We start from the raw sequence: 22,923 nt of genomic DNA on the forward strand, positions 1-22,923 counted from the left end.
TTGATACATCAGCAGGAAGTCAAACTAACTTCATTTCATAAGGATACAAACTTGCAAGCTTGATTTGTTTTTAATTCCCCTGTCTTTTCAGGCCTCGCAGAGACTGAAAGTTCCCTGAACTCCAGAACCAGTTGAGGAAAGATGCAGAAAGCAGTAGTGGAAAAGGGAGAAGCGCGGTGAGGAATTAGGAATCTTGAGAGAGGAAGCCCCTTCCCCTCTTTAAAAAGAATGTAAAAACCAAGGGCATTGCAAGATCCCCAGAAAAAGAAGTAGCTAGATACCAAAAAAGCGCTTTTCCCTACCTTCTTGTTGTTTCTATTGTAGCCAAAAGTCGAAATCCCGGGCCTGGAAGTCACGGATAGCAGCATTTTCTCTTTAACGTTAGGGAACGAGTGAGAGAGAGAGAGAGAGAGAAAGGGAGGGGGTAAGAAAGACGGGGAGGGAGGGAGGAGGGGAGCGAGGGAAAGGGGGAGAGGGAGGGAGGAAAAAAGGGAGGGGGAGGAGAAAGGAGGAGAAAAGGAGCAGGAGGAGAGAGATGAAGGGGGGCTGCGGGCAGAGAATGAGCTCGGGCTGCTCCTTTACGTCACTGAGAGAAGTTAACAGAGTCTGAATGAGGCAGAGGCACTTCCACTGGGTCCTAATGCCCAAGATGGTTTTTTTTTGTTTGTTTTTCATAGTCTCAGGAGTTAAAGCTAGAAAGAAGAGTTCTTAGGTCTAACCCCTTTCAAATTTATCCCCTTTCCTCTATGAACAAGTTCCGATTCTCATATAAAGACAATGAGGGCTTTATTTCCACCCTTAGATCTCAGCTATAAGATTTCAAGGTTGATTTTAATGGGGCTCCTGAGACATTGCCTTGGAGAACACGCAAAAAAACAAACAAACAAAAAAAACAAAAAAAAAAAAAACAGAGTTAGAGTGTGTGAGATAAGCTCAGGGCTTCCCCTACTTTACACTTACAGTGTTTTTTTTTTTTTTTTTTTTTTTTTTGAGACAGAGTTTTAGTCTGTCACCCAGGCTGAAGTGCAGTGGTGCAATCCCGGATCCAGCTCACTGCAGCCTCCACCTTCCGCAATTCTCCTGCCTCAGCCTCTCGAGTAGCTGGGATTACAGGTGACCACCACCACACCCAGCTGATTTTTGTATTTTTTAGTAGGGACGGGGTTTCGCCATCTTGGCCAGGCTGGTCTCGAACTCCTGACCTCAAGTGATCCACCCACTCAACCTCCCAAAGTGCTGGGATTACAGGCATGAGCCACCACCCCTGGCCCATTTATAGTGATCTTAATGTACAAAGGAACAAACAGAGGAACACACCAAAGAGCAGGGCTAAGCAAAACAGAGTATGGGGTATAACTAGTTTCAGATCCTTAGATGTGTTTCTCTTGGGTCATACCAATGGGCTGATGCCCCTCACTCCTATTTCAGATTCTCCGAGGAATGAGTTCATACTTAAGAAGGAATTATCAAACTGGACTATATCATGAAACTTGGTGCCTTGTCATTTCTCTAACAATTGCAGGCTATCTTATTTAACACTTTACCCTACTATTTCCTCATCTTTAAGATCCATGAAACTGAAACAATTACAGTAACTCACCAAACCTGGAGTTTATGTCTAAATTGAAGTCTACAGTTGGGATGTCTGCTTTGAGTTGTCTTTGAGCTGTTTAAAAAAAAAAAAAAAACTTAAGAAGCATATGCTTCAACAGAATAAAAACACAAAATTCTTAGGAAGGAATACAAATTTCAGAGTCAAGAACCTAATAGAGTTGCAACACTTACCTCTACTAGTTTCCAAAGAATGTCTTTGTAGGCGTAACCTTAACAAGAAAGGAAACCAAAAACTTAAGAATGATATCCAGTAACCCCTACCAATCCAAGTGCAATAGGGATGTAAAATGAAAGCCTTCAAATCCCTTCATAAGGCCACCTTGCTGCCATCCTAAGTAGTTTCTTGAGATATAAATTAACCCTGTCTGTTTTGTGACAACAAATATTAAGCCCAAACCCTCCCTCAAATGAAGTTCTGGTCTCTATTCTAGTTTCCGTGTCACTTTTTTGCTATGATAATGGAACAGACAGTATTAGTATTCTGCAGAGTAAATATACATACCCTACCCCCAATCTCTAACTTTCATTTCCAATAGGACAGGAAGTGCCTGCTCAGCTCAGGGGACACAGGAAGGGTGGGAGAGCCTCAGTGTGGGAATTGCAACTGAGATTGGAAACACAGCAGCCAAATGCCGTAAATAAATAAATGAAGGCATCACTCAGTGATATCTTTTTTTTTTTTTTTTTCTGAGACAGAGTCTTGCTCTGTTGCCCAGGCTAGAGTGCAGTGGTGCTATCTTGGCTCACCGCAACCTCTGCGTCCGGGGTTCAAGCGATTCTCCTGCCTCAGCCTCCCGAGTAGCTGAGACTACAGGCATGCGCCACCATGCCCGGCTAATTTTTTTGTATTTTTAGTAGTCTTGTTGGCCAGACTGGTCTCAAACTCCTGACCTCAGGTGATCTGCCCGCTTTGGCCTCCCAAAGTGCTGGGATTACAGGAGTGAGCCACCGCGCCCGGCCCATATATATATATTTTTTTTAAGTCCTTTTTCTGCTCTCAGAGACTCTCATTAACCAATTTATCCTTGCTGTTTAGGCCCTTGGATGATATCTTCTCCTTTACCCTAACAATGTGGTACAGAAACCTTTCTCTTGAAGGCCTGATTCATAAAGGCAATCAACCCAATTTAACTTTTTTTTTAAGTCTAATTTTTCTTTCTACTTTTTTTTTTTCCCCCTGAGACAGAGTCTCACTCTGTCGCCAGGCTGGAGTGCAGTGGTGCAATCTTGGCTCACTGAAACCTCTGCCTCCCGGGTTCAAACGATTCTCCCGCCTTAGCCTCCTGAGTAGCTGGTACTACAGGCACGTGCCACGACGCCCAGCTAATTTTTGTATTTTTAGTGGAGACGGGGTTTCACCATGTTGGCCAGGATGGTCTTGATCTCTTGACCTCATGATCCGGCCACCTCGGCCTCCCAAAGTGCTGGGATTACAGGCGTAAGCCACCGCGCCTGGCCTTTTTTTTTTTTTTTTTTGAGACGGGATATCGCTCTGTCGCCCAGGCTGGAGTGCAGTGGCATGACCTTGACTCACTGCAAGCTCCGCCTCCCGGGTTCAAGCGATTCTCCTGTCTCAGCCTCCTGAGTAGCTGGGATCACAGGCACACGCTGCCAAGCCTGGCTAATTTTTTGTATTTTAGTAGAGACGGGGTTTCACTGTGTTGCCCAGGCCTGTCTCAAATTCCTGAGCTCAGGCAATCCACTCGCCTTGGTCTCCGAAAGTGTTGGGATTACAGGCATGAGCCACTGCAACCAGCGGAGAATTTTCTTTTTATAATAGTCATCCTAATAGGTGTGAGGTGGTATCTCATTGCAGGTTTTCTGGATGTTGTTGTTTGTAAACAGACAGTTTATAATTGTATGTATTTATGGGTACAAAGTGAAGTTATGACTTATAATGTGGAATAATTCAAGCTAATTAACATATCTATCACCTCAAATACTTATTATTATTATTATTATTTTTAGACAGGGTCTGGCTCTGTCACCTGGGCTGGAGTACAGTGGTGCGATCTCCACTCACTGCAGCCTCTGCCTCCCAGGCTCATTATCTTTTTTTTTTTTTTGAGACAGAGTGTCGCTCTCTCACCCAGGCTGGAGTGCAATGACATGATCTCAGCTCACTGCAATCTCGACCTCTCGGGTTCAAGCCATTCTCTTGCCTCAGCCTCCCAAGTAGCTGGAATTACAGGTGCGCAACCACCACGCCTGGCTAATTTTTGTATTTTTAGTAGAGACAGGGTTTCATCATGTTGGCCAGGCTGGTCTCGAAATCCTGACCTCAAGTGATCCACCTGCCTCAGCCATCCAGAGTGCTGGGATTACAGGTGTGAGCCACTGCGCCCAGCCTACTTACCATTTTTTGTGGTGAGATCATGTGAAATTTACTCTTTTAGCAATTTTGAAATGTATAATACACTATTATTAACAATTTTCACCACACGTGCAATAGAGCTCACACACACAAAAAAAACAAAACTTATTCCTCCTAAGATTTCGTACAGTTTGACCAGCATCTCCCCATTTCCTCCATCCCCCGGCTTCTTTTTTTTTTTTTTTTTTTTTGAGACTTAGTCTCACTCTGTTGCCCAAGCTGGAGCGCAATGGCATGATCTTGGCTCACTGCAACCTCCACCTCCCAGGTTCAAGCGATTCTCTTGCCTCAGCCTCCCAAGTGGCTGGGACTACAGGCATGCGCCACCATGCCCGGCTGATTTTTGTATTCTTAGTAGACACGGGGTTTCACTATGTTGGCCAGGCTGGTCTTGAACTCCTGGTCTCGTGATCTACCTGCTTCGGTCTCCCAAAGTGTTGGGTTTACAGGCATGAGCCACCAAGCCCGGCCGGTCCTCCAGCTTTCTGTAACCACCATTCTATTTTCTGCTACCATGAGTTGATTGTTTTAGATTCTATGTATAAGTGAGAAATTACAGTATTTGTCTTCTTGTGCCTGGCTTATTTCACTTAATATAATGTCCTCCAATTCCATCTATGTTGTCACAAATGACAGAATTTCCTTCTTTTTTAAAGCTGAGGCTGAGTGAGGTGGCTCACAATCTATAATCCCAGCACTTTGGGAAGCCAAGGTGGGAGGATCACTTGAGCCCAGGAGTTCAAGACTAGTCCAGGCAACATAGTAAGACCCCATCTATACAAAAAATAAAAAAAATTAGCCAGGTATGGTAGTGCATGCCTGCGGTCCCAGCTACTTGGGAGGCTGAGGTGGGAGGATTACTTGAGTCCAGGAGTTCAAGGCTGCAGTGAGCCATGATCACGCCACTGCACTCCAGCATGGGTGACAGAGTGAGATCTTGTCTCAAAAAAATTAATAAAATTGAATAGTACTCCATTGTGTATATATAGCATATTTTCTTTATTCATTAATCTGTTGATGAACACTTAGGTTGATTCCATAACTTGGCTACTCTAAATAGTACTGCAGTAAACATGGGAATGCAGACATCTCTTCAATGAACTGATTTCAAATCTTTTGGGTAAATACCCAGAAGTGACATTGCTGTTCTTGAACAAGCAAGACCAGGCTGGTCTTGAACTCATGGTCTCAAGCGATCCTCCCACTTTGACTTCCCAAAGTGCTGGGTTACAGGCATGAGCCACCGCACCCAGCCCAATTCTAATATTCCTAGTGTGTTATAGTCTCACTTTCATTCCTTAATGCTTAATGATCCCTTAGAATGTAAAGAAGTTGAGACCTCACCCCTAAAAAAAAAAGGGGGGGGGTGCGGGGGCAAGAGACCAGGCATAGTGGCTCACGCCTGTAATCCAGCACTTTGGGAGGCTAAGGTGGTTGGATTGCTTGAGCTTAGGAGCCCAAGACCAGCTGGACAACATGGTGAGAGCCTCATCTCTATTTAAAAAAAAAAAATTTGTTTTAAATAGTTAATGCCAAGCACATGGCTCGTGTCTATAATCGCAGCTACTCAGGAGGCTGAGGCAAGAGGATAGCTTGAGGCCAGGAGTTCCAAGACCATACCTGTAACAGAGCAAGACTCTGTCTCTAAAAAAATTGAAATTAAAAAAAAAAATCAGCTAAGTGTGGTTGTGTGCACCTATAGTCCCGGCTACTGGGGAGGCTGAGACGGAGGGATTACTTGAGCCCAGGAGTTCAAGGCTGCAGTAAACTGTGATCTGTCACAACACTCCAGCCTGGGTGACAGAGAGAGACCCTATTTCTTAAAAAATGCATAAATAAATATGTAATAAAATAAAAGTTTAAAAAATAAAATCAAATTAAGAAAAAATTAAAAACAATTAGAAACCATGGGTTTTAGAAAAAGGCAGACCTGAGTTCGAATCCTGACACCAAGCTGGACACAGTAGCTCATGCCTGTAATCCCAGCACTTTGGGAGGCCGAGGCAGGCGGATCACTTTAGGCCAGGAGTTTGAGACCAGCCTGGCCAACATGGCAAAACGCTGTCTGTACTGAAAATACAAAAATTAGCTGGGTGTGGTGCACGCCTGTAATCCCAGCTACTCAGAAGGCTGAGGCACAAGAATCACTTGAACCTGGGAGGCAGAGATTGCAGTGAGCCGAGATTGCTCCACTGCACTCCAGCCTGGGTGACAGAGCAAGACTATCTCTAAAAAAGAAAATTAAAATCCTGACACCACTGTTAGTTACTACTTATATGATTTTAGACCAAGTTACTTAACATCTCTCATTCACCCACGTGCAAAATGAAGATAATACTTCATTAGCCTTTGGAATCAGACCTAAATTCTGATCCACACCTATCACTCACAAGCTGAGTGACACTGGGAGAAATTACCTCACATATATGAACCCTACTTTTCTCATCTGTAAAATGAAATAATAAATAGTATCTACTCCCTAAAATTGTAGTGAAATGAAATAAGGCAATGCATATAAAGCCCTTAAGAAGGTGACTGACACTTGGTAAACACTCAATAGATGCTAGCTTCATTGTGATTAATTACTCTACCGCCTGCCAGCGTGTATCCCTCTGGGTATCATATAACCCAAATTTGAAGATCCGAGGTGAGCAATTCCAAAAACTGGCATCTTAGTTACATTCAAAAGATTATTCTAGAATCAAGCAGGCTAAACTACATACCTTGAAAAGTTTCAGGGATCATCCAATCTAATTTCTTCCCTCTCTCCCATAAGCATACAACCTGATTATTAATAAATTATTTTCATAATTCTCAATCTCCTGGAAATTGGTAAAATATGTCTTATCTCTAGAAAAAAAAGGAAACAAAATAATACAAAATCAAAAATCACTAGATACAAGACACCCCAGCTCCCATTTCTCTTTGAGTCCTACCATCCAAGAAATAAAAACAAATCTGGCAGAAAAAAAGGAGGACTTCCATGCATCCTAAGATTTAACCCCAGTCCTCTACTCTACAAGTAGAGAATATCAGATAGAAGGGAGATAAAAGAAGGATCTAATTCAATAAGCTCTACTTATGTGAACTAATACAAAAACCTAAATTTTTGTTTGTTTGTTTGTTTGTTTTTGAGACAGAGTCTCTCTCTGTCACCCAGGCTGGAGTACAACAGCATGATCTTGGCTCACTGCAACCTCCACCTCCTGGGTTCAAGCAATTATCCTGCCTCAGCTTCCTAAGTGGGATTACAGGCGCTTGCTACCACACCCGGCTAATTTTTTGTGTTTTTAGTAGAGACAGGGTTTCACCATTTTGGCCAGTCTGGTCTCGAACTCCTGACCTCAGGCGATCCACCCGCCTTGGCCTCCCAAAGTGCTGGGATTACAGGTGTGAACCACAGCACCCGACCGAAAAATCTATATTTTTATAATCTGGTAAGTTAGGACCACAGAAGTAAAATGACCCGGATATGCAAACTGATGCCAAAGGTGTATTATGTTAAAGAGCACCAACAAAACTGGAAACTAAATCCTTCATTCTGGTGAGTATATGTATTATAAACATATATTTTTTTTTATGACAGGGTCTCACTCTGTCACCTAGGCTGGAGTGCAGTAGCACAATCACGGCTCACAACAGGCAGCTTTGACTTCCCCAGGTTCAGGTGATCCTCGCACCCATCCCACCCCTCCCCACCCTGTAGCTAGGACTACAGGCATGCACCACCACACCTGGCTAACTTTTGTAATTTTTTTTTTTTTTTTTTTTTTTGGTAGAGATGGGGTTTTGTCATGTTGCCCAGGCTGGTCTTGAATTCCTCAGCTCAAGCAATTTGCCCACCTCAGTCTCCAAAACTTCTGGCATTACAGGTGAGTATATTTGTAAAGGAGTTATGGAATTCTGTGGAAATGATGGGGAAGGTAATGGTGTTCTGTGGTTAGATTCAGGAAGTATACGGGAGGAGGAAGAATCCTACTTCCTCCAGTGTATTTACTTTGACGCCCTTCTGCTTTGCCCATTACATTGCCCACATTTTTCCAGATTTAGTCAATGCCTCTCTAATTCTTGGTTCTCATGAACCCAGCACTCAGGAATTGTTTTGAAGGGAAAAAAAGCAAAATGAGAGTTATCTGTAACTTCTTTGGGGAAGAGACATTTGTACCTGATTCAATATAGGCTTGTTTGTGATTTCTCCAGAAAAACAACTCTTTTAAACAAGTGTCCAAGGTGAAGGAGTAGGGGCTAGATCAACCCCAAAATGTAGCTGAAAAATGTCCCAGCACTTTGGGAGGCTGAGGTGGGCAGATTGCTTCAGTCCAGGAGTTCAAGACCAATGTGGGCAACATGGCAAAACCCCATTTCTGCTAAAAATACAAAAAACTAGCCAGGCATGGTAGTGCATATCTGTAGTCCCAACTCCTCAGGAGGCTGAGTTGGGAGAGCCACCTGAGCCTGGGAGGTCGAGGCTGCAGTGAGCTGAGATGGCGCCACTGTACTCCAGCCCAGGCAACCAAAGTGAGATCCTGTCTCAAAATAAAAGAAAAAGAAAAAGAAAGAAAAATGTTTGCATGCCTCTATTGGCCCCTCCATATCAGAGTGGAGAATTCAGAAGAATGTATTGCCTGTAGATGTGCTGGACCCTAGCCAGACATTCCAATGGAGACAGGCTGGTGTGGTATATGTGGTTGAAAGCAATGAGACAGGTCAGTTTGCGTGTGAGACTCTGATTGTGGCTAAGAGACCTGAACAAGGTATATTAGAGCCAAAGAAACATTTTTCCCTAGGTATAAATACTCCCTGTGGATTATCTTCTCATTCCACTGATTAACTTTTGTGTCCAAAAGGCTATGTAATGGAAATAGTCCAAAAAGTTGAGTTTATTGGCCAGGCGCGGTGGCTCATGCCTGTAATCCTGGCACTTTGGGAGGCCGAGGCGGGCGGATCACTTGAGGTGAGGAGCTCGAGACCAGCCTAGTCAACATAGTGAAACCCTGTCTCTACTAAAAATACAAAAATTAGCCAGGCGTGGTGGCACACGCCTGTAATCCCAGCTACTTGGGAGACTGAGGCAGGAGAATCGCTTGAACCTGGGAGGCAGAGGTTGCAGTGAGCTGAGATCATGCCACTGCACTCCAGCCTGGGCAACAGAGTGAGACTCTGTCTCAAAAAAAAAAAAAAAAAAGCTGAGTTTATTTCCTGGTAAAAAAGATGAGATTATGTCTTAGGGAAAAGTAAAAAACAAAACAAAACAAAACAAACAAACAAACAAAAACAGTTTATTGAACATACCAGTTTCCTTAGGCAAGAAATGTTAATGAGCTACATCAAACAATAAAGCAAAGCTTAGCCGTGACCCCTTCTGATGTAGGATGGAATGACAAAATTGGTCTAAAACAAAAAATTGGAAAAGTTTGTCTTTTTACCTCTTTGACTTACCTCACTGGCAAACAAGGAAAAAGACAGCTCTGAAGAATTATTTCTTTCACACCTGAATATCAGTGCTAACAGGCTCTCTTCTCCTTTAGCAACAGATATTCCTGGACAAACATTGCTACAGAGAATATTCTAATAAAATTGTCAAATGGACTTTTCCTTTGCCAGATGCTGAAGGAATACAGGAACCAAATCATTTAGAATCACTGGGCTAGAAAATTAGCATATTGTAGAAAGAAAAGACTAGAATGAATTCTATGTAACCCAGAATATACTACATTGATTATATGGTGGTATTCATTGTATTCTCTTTTTATTTTTATTTTATCATCTACCAGAAAGATATATTCTCTAAATGTGTGTTTCCTTCACACCTGAGGCATTAGTTTTGCTTGGCCTTGGCCTCATCTATCCCTAAAATAAACAACTCAGATGATCCCAATAGGGCCCACAACTGATTCAACAATTAGGCTGAATCAAATGAAACTGCTGTCTCCATAGGTCAAATCTTAATCTTTTCATATCATTGAATACTAGCAATTTCATATGGTTAAATCTAAATATTGCAAGAAGTATGAGACTGCGGGGATGATAATGAGCCAAAACAGTAATTAATTGGATAGTTCCTTCCCCTTGTCCTCTCTCATTTTCAGATTAAAAAAACAAATCCCAGAGAGGCAAGCTCACTTACACAAGGTCATAGGGGTCAAATAGCAGCATAAGTGACACCAGAATCCAGATTTCTTCCTCTTTTTTTTTTTCTTTTTTTGAGATGGAGTCTCACTCTGTTGCCCAGGCTGGAGTGCAATGGCGCGATCTCGGCTCACTGCAACCTCTGCCTCCCGGGTTCAACAATTCCCCTGCCTCAGCCTCTGGAGCAGCTGGGATTACAGGCACATGTCACCATGCCTGGCTAATTTTTGTGTTTTTAGTAGAGACGGGGTTTCACCATGTTGGCCAGGCTGGTCTCAAACTCCTAACCTCAGGTGATCTGCCCTCCTTGACCTCCCAAAGTGTTGGGATTATAGCTGTGAGCCACTGCTCCTGGCCAGAATTCAGATTTCTTGACTCAATTCTATCCTTTCTATTTGCCCGTAAAATTAAAAATTCCAGTAAATATGTACTTTGGGGTCAGAAATAATAAAGGAATAATCCTAGGAATCCAGAAGTGAAAGATTCAACTATTTTCCTCAAGCCAGCCCCTTACCTCAAGTAGTAGTCATATTCAATATTCTGACTTATTCTTAACCTACACACTGGGTAATATTTCTAGGGATAAACTTACAACACAAACAGCAAGAGGTTTGTTGAAAACCACATTTGCTGAGAAGCACTCCTAATGAAGATTCTACCTGAGTTTTGATTCACTATATATTTAGAAGATAATTTGCTTGAAATCTGATTTCCAGATAATTAGGACCATATCCTAAAACTCTCAGGTGAAACATAAGATTTGAATGTAAGGGCTGGGCACAGTGGCTCACACCTGTAATCCCAGCACTTTGGGAGGCAGAGTCAGGCAGATCACTTGAGGTCAGAAGTTCAAGACCAGCCTGGCCAACATGGTGAAACCCTATCTCTACTAAAAATACAAAAAATTAGCCGGGCGTGGTGGTGTGGCCCTGTAGTCCCAGCTACTCGGGAGTCTGCTGCAGGAGAATCACTTGAACCCAGAGGCAGAGGTTGCAGTGAGCCGAGATTGTGCTACTGCACTCTAGCCTGGGCAACAGAGTGAGACTCTGTCTCAAAAAAAAAGAGAGAGAGAGAGAGAGATTTGAATGTAAGAAATAATTGTTTTTCTATTTTTCCTGTTCATATGGTGCTGAAAAAGTAATTGTTAAAATATAAATATACATTAGTTATAAGGTCACTAGTCATGAGCAGCCTTCACCAGAAGCATAAGCTTGATGAAGACAGAGACTGTGACTGTTTTGTACACCATTATATCCTTAGCATTCACCAGGACCTGGCTAATTTAAAATTTTAAAATATTTGTTAAATGAATAAATGGACTGTCTCAGAACACAAAACTTACATCTGAAAAAAATGTTACTAATTAAAAATGGTAAGACTGGGCGCAGTGGCTCACACCTGTAATCCCAGCACTTTGGGAGGCTGAGGTGGGTGGATCATGAGGTCAGGAGATCGAGACCATCCTGGCTAACACGGTGAAACCCCGTCTCTACTAACAATACAAAAAAAATGAGCCGGGCGTGGTGGTGGGCACCTGTAGTCCCAGCTACTCGGGAGGCTGAGGCAGGAGAATGGTGGGAACCCAGAAGGCAGAGCTTGCAGTGAGCCAAGATCTCACCACTGCACTCCAGCCTGGGCAACAGAGCGAGACTCCATCTCAAAGAAAAAAAAAAAAGGTCAAAGTAGTGCTGGCAGTGATGGAATGGCACATTAGAACATCTAGGAGCTTTTCCTTTTATGTTTACAGTATATTGTTTTCTTTTTTTCTCTTTTTGTTTTTTGAGACACGGTCCTCTAGCGATCCTCCTGCCTCAGCACCACCCCCCAACAAATAGCGAGGACTATAGGCACATGCCACCAGGCCTGGCTAATTTTTAAATTTGTTATAGAGACAGGGTTCTCAATATGTTGCCCAGGCTAGTCTCAAACTCATGGCCTTAAGGGAGATCCTCTTGCCTCAGCCTTCCAAAGTGCTGGGATTACAGGTATGAGCCACCATGCCTGGCCTGATTTTTTTTTATTGCCTATTTTTGTGTCTTGGAAGTCAGAGAGCTTGAACTTACCTGTGTCTCCTAACAGTAGAGTAAGCCCACTCCCACCTGTGGACTAAAGTTAAACTGCCATTAAAGACATCACATCAAGAGCTCCATTACAAATTTGTATTCCTATAACACTTTGTTTGAAATTTTCATAGGCTATTTTCTTTTTTTGAGACAGAATATTGCTCTGTTGCCCAGGCTGGAGTGCAGCAGCACAATCTCGACTCATGCAGCCTCTGCCTCCCAGGTGCAAGCAATTCTCCTGCCTCAGCCTCCCCAGTAGCTGGGATTACAGGTGCATGCTACCATGCCCGGCTAATTTTTGTATTTTTAGTAGAGATGGGGTTTTGCCATGTTGGCCAGGCTGGTCTCGAACTCCTGACCTCAAGTAATCTGCCTGCCTCAGCCTCCCAAAGTGCTGGGATTACAGGTGTGAGCCACGACAGCCGGCCTTTTTAGGCTATTTTGGACTCTGCTTCACAGTTCCGCCTCCACCTCTTGCTCCTAGATTGTCAACTCCTAGAAGGCAGGCACCAACTTTACTAATCTTATTATCATTAACAGCTAAACATAATTTAACTCGAGATTATTCACTGAAAGAATACAATTTTCACTTTTTAAGTATTTCACCTTCAGTGGGAAAGTGAGCGCCCAATAAATATAACAGTAAGAGAAACACTGCCACCTCCTGGGTAAAATGGGTTGTGTCTCCTTTAGCAAATACTGGGAAAAGAAAGTATAGAATTTGTAGTGGGTAGATCAGAAGTTTGAAATTCAAACCCAGCTCTACTGCTTGCTATGTTAGTATATGTGCTGACAAACTGGGCACCCACTTGCTGTGTTAAACTGGAAAGTCACATTCTTAAAACATCAGTTTCCTCTTCTACAAAATGGGCATATAAGTAGTATCTGTACACTTCTTAATATACTACTCTGTTTAATGGGCATCTAATAAGTATCAGTCCTGCTTATCTCTCAGGGATTATCAAGGCAGTCAGATCAGGTGACTATAAAGTACTTTGTTTAATATATAGTATTTTACTATATAAAAGTACTTTATTATATAGTATTTTACGAATATGAAATATATTTTTCACCTATATTTGATATTTACTACACCATGTTGAATATAACAAATCCATCTTATGTTTTACTATAAACTTGGGTATGAACCTGCAGCTAGAGAGTCAAAGCAAACTTGTCAAATTTTAGATTGCTAAAGACAAACTTCTTTTTTTTTTTTTTTTTTTTTTGAGATAGGGTCTTGCTCTGTCGCCCAGGCTGGAGTGAAGTGCCTTGATTATGCCTCGCTGCAGCCTTGACATCCTGGGCTCAACTGATCCTCCCTCCTGAGTAGCTGGGACTACAGGCACATGCCACCATGCCTCACTAATTAAAACAAATTTTTTTAACTTTAAACAAATTTTTATTACACAAAGGTTGTCACATAATTGGATATTTCTCTACTTTGTACACAATTATTCTCACTCTCCACAGAAAGGCTGCTTAACTTCTCATCTGGTGGTGGCAAGCACTAAAATCCTGATTTTAACAGAATAGTAGTAAAAATGCCTCAGTGATTTAAGTTGAAAGCCATACATTGGTACATGGCTCTTGTACCCAGTATCAGGAATGTACAAATGTTTTTTATTCAAAAATACAAAATAAATTATCTGTAGGCATGGACAATGACAGCAGTAAACCATTATATATTTTGTCAACTGAAACCAGTAACTGATGGTTATAGTGATTTTCAGCCAGCCTTTTTCTTCATTTTTCTCCAACTGACTTCTCTGAAGTTATTGGTGAGGAACACTGCCTTGGGCTTCCTGTCACAGTTCACTAATAAAGATAAAGCACTAGTCTAGGAGTTAGAACATGCCACTTCCCATACCACCTCCCATTCCACCCATTGCACCCATTCCAGGGTCCTTCTCTTCTTTAGGAATTTCTGTGACTACAACTTCTGCTGTAGTTAACAGAGAGGTCACACCAGCAGCATCCAATAAAGCAGTTCTCACAACCTTTGTTGGGTCAATAATTCATTTTTCCACCATATTCACAAAATCTCCAACCATAGCATCATAACCAGCTTCTGAGGAAATTTGCGTAATTTTCTCAACTATCGAAGATCCTTCAACACCTGCATTCTTAGCAATGGTCATTGCTGGAATTTTGAGTGTTCTTTAATAATTTCTGTACCAATTTTTTGATCTTCATTAGCTGGAGTCAATGAGTCCAAGGCTAGAATGCATCGAAGCAGGGCACAACCCCCTCCCAATACAAAGCCTTCTTCAACAGCAGCTCTTGTAGCATTAAGGGCATCCGAACTCTGTCTTTCTTTTCATTCACTTCAACATCACTTGTCCCACCAACCTTCAGCACAGCTACTACATCTGAAAGTTTTGCCAGCCGTTCATTCAGTTTTTCCTTTTCATATTCACTAGTTGTGACATCTAACTGCTCAATGATTTCTTGAATACGTTTTTCAATTTGAGCCTTGTCACCTTTTCCTTTTAAGAGCGTGGCATCATCTTTGGTCACAATGACCTCTCCAACGTTTCCTAAGTCATGAGGCTGAACATCTTCAAGATTTAGGGTCAACCCCTCTTCTCCAAACACTGCACTACCAGTAGCAATTGCCATATCTTTAAGCTGGTTCTTTCTATTGTCACCAAACCCTGGAGCCTTGATTGCCACAACCTGAAGACCAACCTTTAGCCTATTCAAGACGAGTGTACTTAGAGCTTCTCCATCAACGTCTTCAGCGAGTATGACCAAAGGCTTACGGTGAGCATTGGCAATTTCAAGAGCAGGTACAACGGACTGGACACTAGAAATTTTCTTTTCGCTCAACAGAACATAGGTATCCTGGAATTCACATTTCTGACCTTTTGATGTATTAATAAAGTATGGAGAAATATAGCCTCGATCAAACTTTATGCCTTCAATAATTTCTAATTCATCATTCAGTGTTTTTCCATCCTTTACTGTGATGACACCCTTTCTTCCAACCTTTTTCATTGCATCAGAGATATTGCCAATTTCTTTGTCTCCGTTTGCAGAAATTGTAGCAACCTGTGCAATTTCTTTAGGGGTGGTCACAGGTTTAGACTGCTTTTTAAGTTCAGCAATTACAGCATCAACAACTAACATCACACCTCTCCTGATTTCCACTGGATTAGCACCTTTGCTAATCTTCTCGATGCCTTCCTTGGCTATAGAGCGTGCCAGTACAGTGGCAGTGGTAGTGCCATCCCCAGTCTCTTCATTTGTGTTATTGGCAACATCTTGAACAAGTTTAGCTCCAATGTTTTTATATTTATCCTTTAAGTCAATTGACTTTGCAACAGTCACACCATCTTTTGTTACTTTGGGACTTCCCCAGCTCTGCTCAATAATCACTGTTCTTCTTCCCTTTGGCCCCATTGTAAGGGCTACAGCATTGGCTAAAAGGTCTATACCTTGAAGCATTAAGGCTCGGGCATCTGCACCAAATTTTACATCTTTGGCATAAGCCCCAGTGAGATGAGGAGCCAGCACCCTGGACACCAGTCTCATCTGGCGAAAGACTGTGGGTAACCGAAGCATTTCTGCGGGGCGGCGGCAGGGCGTGCACGCAGCGAGACAGGTCGTCGGCGGCGAGTGAGGGCTAAAAATTTTTATAGAGATGGGGTCTCACTATGTTGCCCAGGCTGGTCTCAAACTTCTGCACCCAAGTGATTCTCCCGCCTTGGCCTTACAAAGTGCTGGGATTACAAACATGAGCCACCATGCTTGGCCTGCCTTCTTTAAATGTTAATGCAGGTTTGCTATCACCAACTTATTAAAATGTGATTTTGAACATAAAAATATGCTCACATTAAAACTACACGGAGTAGGCCGGGCGTGGTGGCTCACGCCTGTAATCCCAGCACTTTGGGAGGCCAAGGCGGGCGGATCACAAGGTCAGGAGATCGAGACCATCCTAGCTAACACGGTGAAACCCTGTCTCTAGTAAAAAATACAAAAAAAATTAGCCGGGCGTGGTGGCGGACGCCTGTAGTCCCAGCTACTCGGGAGGCTGAGGCAGGAGAATGGCATGAACCCGGGAGGCGGAGCTTGCAGTGAGCGGAGATCTCGCCAGTGCACTCCAGCCTGGGTGACAGAGCGAGACTCCGTCTCAAAAACAAAAACAAAAACAAAACTACACGGAGATACCATTTCTCACCTGCCAGACTGGCAAAAATCCAGAAGCTTACAACAAACTGTTGGTGAGACTGTGGGTTAAAAGGTACTTTCAGCCTGGGGAATATAGCAACACCCCTTCTCTAAAAAAAAAAAAAAGAAAATGTTTTTAAATAAGCCAGGCACGGTGGCATATGCCTGTAGTCCTAGCTACTCAGAAGGGTGAGGTGGGAGGATAGCTTGAGGCTGCAGTGAGCCAAGATCATACCCCTGCACTCCAGCATAAGCAACAGAGCGAAACCCTGTCTCTACAAACAAACAAACAAACAAATAAACAAAAAGGCGGGGAGGGCACTTTCATATGTTGCTTGTGAAAAGACAAAATAAAATAACACCTTTCCCACTATCTACCAAAATTATATGTGTATTTACCCTTCAACCCAACAGTCCGACTTGTAGGAACAGATCCGAAAGATACAATGGCAACAATAAAAAGAGACAGTACATATAAGGCATCTTCACAGCAGTAAGCAAGAAAGCTATCAAAGACTACTGGGGGTATGTCAAAAGGATTCAAGAATCAACTTTAGAAGCTGGGCATGGGGGCTCACACCTCTAATCCTAGCACTTTAGGAGGCTGAGGCAGGAGGTCTGCTTGAGCCCAGGAGTTCAAGACCAGCCTGGGAAACACAGTCTCTATTGAAAAAAGTCAAAAATTAAATGAATAATATTTAAAAAGAATCAACTTCAGTGGGTTGCTATTGTCCAAAGATGGTACAGTTTGAGCATCAAAAAGAATAACTACAAAGAATGTAAACACGCCAAATTTAATAAAATCCGTAAGTTCACAATAATTTTTCAAAACCCTAATTGATCATCTTTAAGAGGATATTACATACTCAACTTACTATTCCTAAAACTAGCAAGTAAAGGAAAACAAGTTGAATATATAGCCTGCCTTTTCTATATGAATTGTTTCTCAGAATAACCAAGTGGTTGAGGAAGAAAATCCTCCTTTATAGATGAATACAAAATAATAAAGAAATAAGGAATAGGCTGGGTGCAGTGGCTCACGCCTGTAATCCCAGCACTTTGGGAGGCCGAGGCAGGTGGATCACAAGGTCAGGAGTTCGAGACCAGCCTGGCCAACATGGTGAAACCCCGTCTCTACTAAAAATACAAAAAATCAGCCAGGTGTGGGGGCACGTGCCTGTAATCCCAGCTATTCGGGAGGCTGAGGCAGGAGACTTGCTTGAACCTGGGAGGTGGATGTTGCCGTGAGTGGAGATCCTGCCATTGCATTCCAGCCTGAGCGACAGAGCAAGACTCGGCCAAAAAAAAAAAAAAAAAGGTTTCTGAATTCAGTTTGCTAATAATTTGTTAAGGTTTTTTTTTTTAACATCTATATTCATAAGAGATATTGGTATATAGTTTTCCTTTCTTGTGATACACAATCAATTTTTAATATAATGGTTTTAGCAGCCTTTGATAATTATTGCCTTGATCAACTGCTTTATTAAAGGTTGCAAAGTGGTGCTCTTTTGTTGTTCCTTATTTCTTTTTTTCTTTTTGTGATGGAATCTCGCTCTGTCGCCCAGGCTGGAGGGCAGTGGCGCAATCTCAGCTCACTGCAACCTCCGCCTCCCGGGTTCAAGCGTTTCTCCTGCCTCAGCCTCCCGAGTAGCTGGGATTACAGGTGCACGCCACAACGCCTGGCTGATTTTTTGTATTTTTAGTAGATACGGGGTTTCACCACGTTGGCCAGGCTGGTCTTGAACTCCTGACCTGGTGATCCGCCTGCCTCGGCCTCCCAAAGTACTGGGATTACAGGCGTGAGCCACCACACCCGGTCCCAGAAACATATTTTTTTAAAAAGGTGGGCCAGGCATGGTGGCTCACGCCTGTAATCCCTGCACTTTGGGAGGCCGAGGCAGGTGGATGATTTGAGGTCAGGAGTTTGAGACCAGACTGACCAACATGATGAAACCCTTTTTCTACTAAATAGAAAAAACATTAGCTGGGCATGGTGGGCATGCCTGTAATCTCAGCTACTTGGGAGGCTGAGGCATGAGAGTCGCTCAAACCCGGGAGGCGGAGGCTGCAGTGAGCTGAGGTTGCACCACTGCACTCCAGCCTGGGCAACAGAGTGAAACTCCATCTCGAAAGAAAGAAGAGAGAGAGAGAGAAGAAGAAAAGGAGGAGGAGAAGGAGGAGGAGGAGGAGGAGGAAGAGGAGGAGGAGGAGAAGAAGAAGAAGGAAGAAGGAAGGAAGGAGAAGAGAAAAAGAAAACAAAAAAGCTTTAGGCAGCCAGGCACGGTGGCTCACACCTGAAATCCCAGCACTTTGGGAGGCCGAGGTGGGCAGATCACATGAAGTCAGGAGTCGAGACCAGCCTGGCTGACATGGTGAAACCCCATCTCTACTAAAAATACAAAAATTAGCCAGGCATGGTGCCACCCATCTGTAATCCCAGCTACTGGGGAGGCTGAGGCATGAGAATCACTTGAACCTGGGAGGTGGAGGTTGCAGTGAGTTGAGATCGTGCCACTGCACTCTAGCCTAGGTGACAGAGTGAGACTCCATCTCAAAAAAAAATAAAAGGTTTAGGCCAGGAGCGGTGGCTCACACCTGTAATCCCAAGATTTTGGGAGGACAAAGTGGGAGGATCACTTGAGCCCAGGAGTTTGAGACCAGGCTGGACAACATGGTGAGAACCTGTCTTTTAAAAGTAAAATAAGTTATAAAATAAAATAAAATACATAAAATAAAAAAGGTTTATACCCCATGACCAAGTGGGATTTATTCCAGGAATGCAAAGCTAATTAAATGTTCAAAAATTGGCCGGGCACAGTGGCTCACGCCTGTAATCCCAGCACTTTGGGAGGCCGAGGCGGGCAGATCATGAGATCAGGAGATCAAGACCATCCTGGCTAACACGGTGAAACCCCGTCTCTACTAAAAATACAAAAATTAGCCAGGCGTGGTGGCGGGCGCCTGTAGTCCCAGCTACTTGGGAGGCTGAGGCAGGAGAATGGCATGAACCCGGGAGGTGGAGCTTGCAGTGACCTGAGATTGCACCACTGCACTCCAGCCTGGGCAACAGAGCGAGACTCTGTCTCAAAAAAAAAAAAAAAATCAAGTAACACAATATGCCATGTTAAAACAGAACAACCAGCTGGGCACAGTGGCTCACGCCTGTAATCCCAGTATTTTGGGAGGCGGAGATGGGCGAGATGGCTTGAGCCCAGGAGTTCAAGACAAGCCTGGGCAACATGGTGAGACCCTGTCTCTACAAAAAATACAAAAATTAGCTGGCACTCAAGCAACTCCTGGACTCAGTATCTTTTTTATGGCTGGGCACAGTGACTCATGCCTGTAATCCCAGCACTTTGGGAGGCCAAGGCGGGTGGATCACGAGATCAGGAGTTCAAGACCAGCCTGGCCAAGATGGTGAAACCCCGTCTCTACTAAATATACAAAAAAATTAGCCAGGCGTGGTGGTGGGCACCTGTAATTTCAGCTACTCAGGAGGCTGAAGCAGCGAATTTCTTGAACTTGGGAGGCAGAGGTTGCAGTAAGCAGAGATCACACCATTGCACTCCTGCCTGGGCGACAGAGTCAGACTCCATCTCAAAAAAAAAAAAGATCTTTTTTATATCTTTTTTATTAATCCTTTTAACGTTTAAAAACATCTTATTGGACAACAAGGCCTCCAATAAAATATATAACAGAAGCTGTGATACCAAGCCTGTTCCTGATAAACTCTATCAGGTTTTAGACATTCCTTTTCTTCTTTTCTTTCTTTTTTTTTTGAGATGGAGTCTTACTCGGTCGCCAGGCTGGAGTACAGTGGCATGATCTCGGCTCACTGCAACCTCCGCCTCCCAGATTCAAGCGATTCTCCTGCTCAGCCTCCTGAGTAGCTGGGACTACAGGCACGTGCCACCACGCCCAGCTAATTTTTGTGTTTTTAGTAGAGACGGGGTTTCACCATGTTGGCCAGGATGGTCTCGATCTCTTGACCTCATGATCCACCTGCCTCAGCCTCCCAAAGCGCTGAGATTACAGGTGTGAGTCACTGTGCCCAGCACTTCTTTTCTTTTTGAGACAGAGTTTCCCTCTGTCACCCAGGCTGGAGTGCAGTGGCCACAATCTCGGCTTACTGCAACCTCTGCCTGCCGGGCTCAAGCAATTCTCATGCCTCAGTGTCCTGAGTAGCTAGGATTACAGGTATGCGCCAACATGCCCGGCTAATTTTTATATTTTTAGTAGAGATGGGGTTTCTCCACGTTGGCCAGCTGGTCTCCAAGTCCTGTCCTCAAGTGATCTGCTGGTCTTGGCCTCCAAAAGTGCTTGGATTATAGGCATATGCCATGATGCCTGGTCTAGACATTCCTTTTCTTGTCTCATTTGCTAAGAGCTTTGAAAATATTTGCTTGAAAGACATTTATCAAATAATTTTTCTACAATGACTTGAGAGGATCATATAGATTTTTCTCTCTTAATCTGTTGATGTGGTGGGACTACATGTTTTCTAATATTACACCATTCTAGCATCTTTGGGATAAACACGACTTTGCCACGTGTGTGTGTGTTCAATTTTCTAATATTTTATGACTTTTGCATTTATTTCTTTATATAAAATTGGTCTATATCTTACTTTTCTTATACTGTCCTTGTCTAGTTCTGGGTTTAAAGTTTACAATAGCTTCACAAAACAAGTTGTGAAGTTTTCTTTCTCTTTTTATTTCTTGGAAAATCTGTTCTTTGAAGACTGAAGTCTTCAAAGTACTGCCACATAAAAGTACTTCAATAGTACTTCCGCATAAAACCTGTATATATTTTTTTCTATGTCAGTATTTAAAGTACAAAATCTCTAATCTCATCAAAATCTCAGTATTTCCCAGCATTCCTACAACACTCTAGAGTTAGTGCCCTCTCCTAGTCTTTACTATAGCTGTTCTAAACATTTACCACTCTAAGTTTTCTACCTCATTATTTCACTCTGCATTCTTAGCATATCATATTTATCTGCTATCTTCAACCTTGATACCTCTACTGGCTTTCCTCCTCCACATGTGGATACATGATGACCTTTTAAAAAGACAAGATAGGGCCAGAAGCGGTGGCTCACCCCTGTAATCCCAGCACTTTGGGAGGCTGAGGTGGGTGGATCATGAAGTCAGGAGTTCGAGACCAGCCTGGCCAGTATGGTGAAATCCCGTCTCTACTAAAAATACAAAAATTAGCCGGGCGTGGTGGTGCTCGCCTGTAGTTCCAGCTACTCAAGAGGCTGAGGCAGAAGAATCGCTTGAACCCGGGAGGTGGAGATTGCAGTGAGCCGAGATGGTGCTACTGCACTCTGGAGCGACAGAGTGAGACTCCGTCTCAAAAAAAAAAAATTAAAATTAAAAGAGAGATGAAAACATACATAAAAAACAAATAAACAAAAGCCCTTCCCTGTACCCTAGGTTCTTCTGTAGATATTCTTAGTTTTCCCCATAATCAAGAGTAAGCTACATTTGCTAACTGTATGTCCTCATCTCTCATTTGTTTTTCTCCACTCACTTTTAATTGTATTCCAAGTTATGTTAGAGTTGGGAAATTACTACTGGGTTATATTTATTTTTTATTTTATTTTATTTTATTTTTTTTGAGACAGAGTCTCGCTCTGTCGCCCAGGCTGGAGTGCAGTGGCGCCATCTAGGCTCACTGCAAGCTCCGCCTCCCAGGTTCATGCCATTCTCCTGCCTCAGCCTCCCGAGTAGCTGGGACTATGGGCGCCCGCCACCACGGCCGACTAATTTTTTGTATTTTTAGTAGAGACGGGGTTTCACCGTGTTAGCCAGGATGGTCTTGATCTCCTCACCTCGTGATCCGCCCGTCTCGGCCTCCCAAAGTGCTGGGATTACAGGTGTGAGCCACCGCGCCTGGCCACTGGGTTATATTTAAAAAGCAACATAATCAGATTTGCATTTCTGCAAGACCACTTGTGGCTATACTGTAACGAATGGAAGGGAGTAAAACTAATGGGAGACCTAAATTAAGAAGCCTCACTAAGATAGTAGCAATGGGAATGAGAAGTGGATGGATTTGAGTCCCGTTATCGGATGTAAAGGATATGGAAGCAGGAGAAATAAAGGATCACATGTGAACCTCTAGCTGAACAATGGATTTTTTTTGTCATTGTAGAGATGGTAAATCTCCAGCCTGAGCAACGTGGCAAAACGCTGTCTCTAAAAAAAATACAAAAAATTAGCTGGGCGTGGTGGTGTACACCTGTACTCCCAGCTACCCAGGAGTCTGAGGTGGAAAGATCACCTAACCCCTTGGAGGTCGAGGCTGCAGTAAGCCATGATGGCGCCACTGCACTCCAGCCTGGGTGGCAGAGTGAGACCCGGTCTCAAAAAAAGAAAAAAAAAAGAAGAAAAGAAAAAAGAAAGCTGACCTGACCACATAAAGAGAAAACATTTCTACATGGCAAACAAATCCACAAATGGAAAACCAAAGTCAAATGATAAACTAGCAGGGAGGGGAGAATGTATGCAACTCATTTCATAAAGAGCTAATTTCCAAAAAGTTCCAGCCGGGCGCAGTGGC

The 22,923-nt window shown here is 43.2% G+C and overlaps 1 protein-coding gene and 1 pseudogene across 5 annotated transcripts in view; both read right to left on the reverse strand.

Annotated features, from left to right (window-relative positions):
* RBMS2 (RNA binding motif single stranded interacting protein 2) overlaps positions 1–1,584 on the reverse strand; it is a 94,189-nt gene extending 92,605 nt beyond the window's left edge. For all 5 annotated transcript variants that reach the window (XM_034935642.3, XM_055095520.2, XM_063593413.1 and 2 more), the window contains exon 1: positions 303–1,584. In XM_034935642.3, coding sequence (XP_034791533.1) covers positions 303–368 — 66 coding nt within the window. In that variant the 5' untranslated portion in view covers positions 369–1,584. The remainder of the gene's footprint in view (positions 1–302) is intronic.
* Positions 1,585–13,559: 11,975 nt separating this feature from the next.
* LOC117975418 (60 kDa heat shock protein, mitochondrial-like) lies at positions 13,560–17,125 on the reverse strand (annotated as a pseudogene).
* Between the last annotated feature and the right edge of the window lie 5,798 nt (positions 17,126–22,923).

Source organism: Pan paniscus, chromosome 10, assembly GCF_029289425.2.
Source record: "Pan paniscus chromosome 10, NHGRI_mPanPan1-v2.0_pri, whole genome shotgun sequence".
In the NCBI taxonomy this organism is placed as follows: domain Eukaryota; kingdom Metazoa; phylum Chordata; class Mammalia; order Primates; family Hominidae; genus Pan; species Pan paniscus.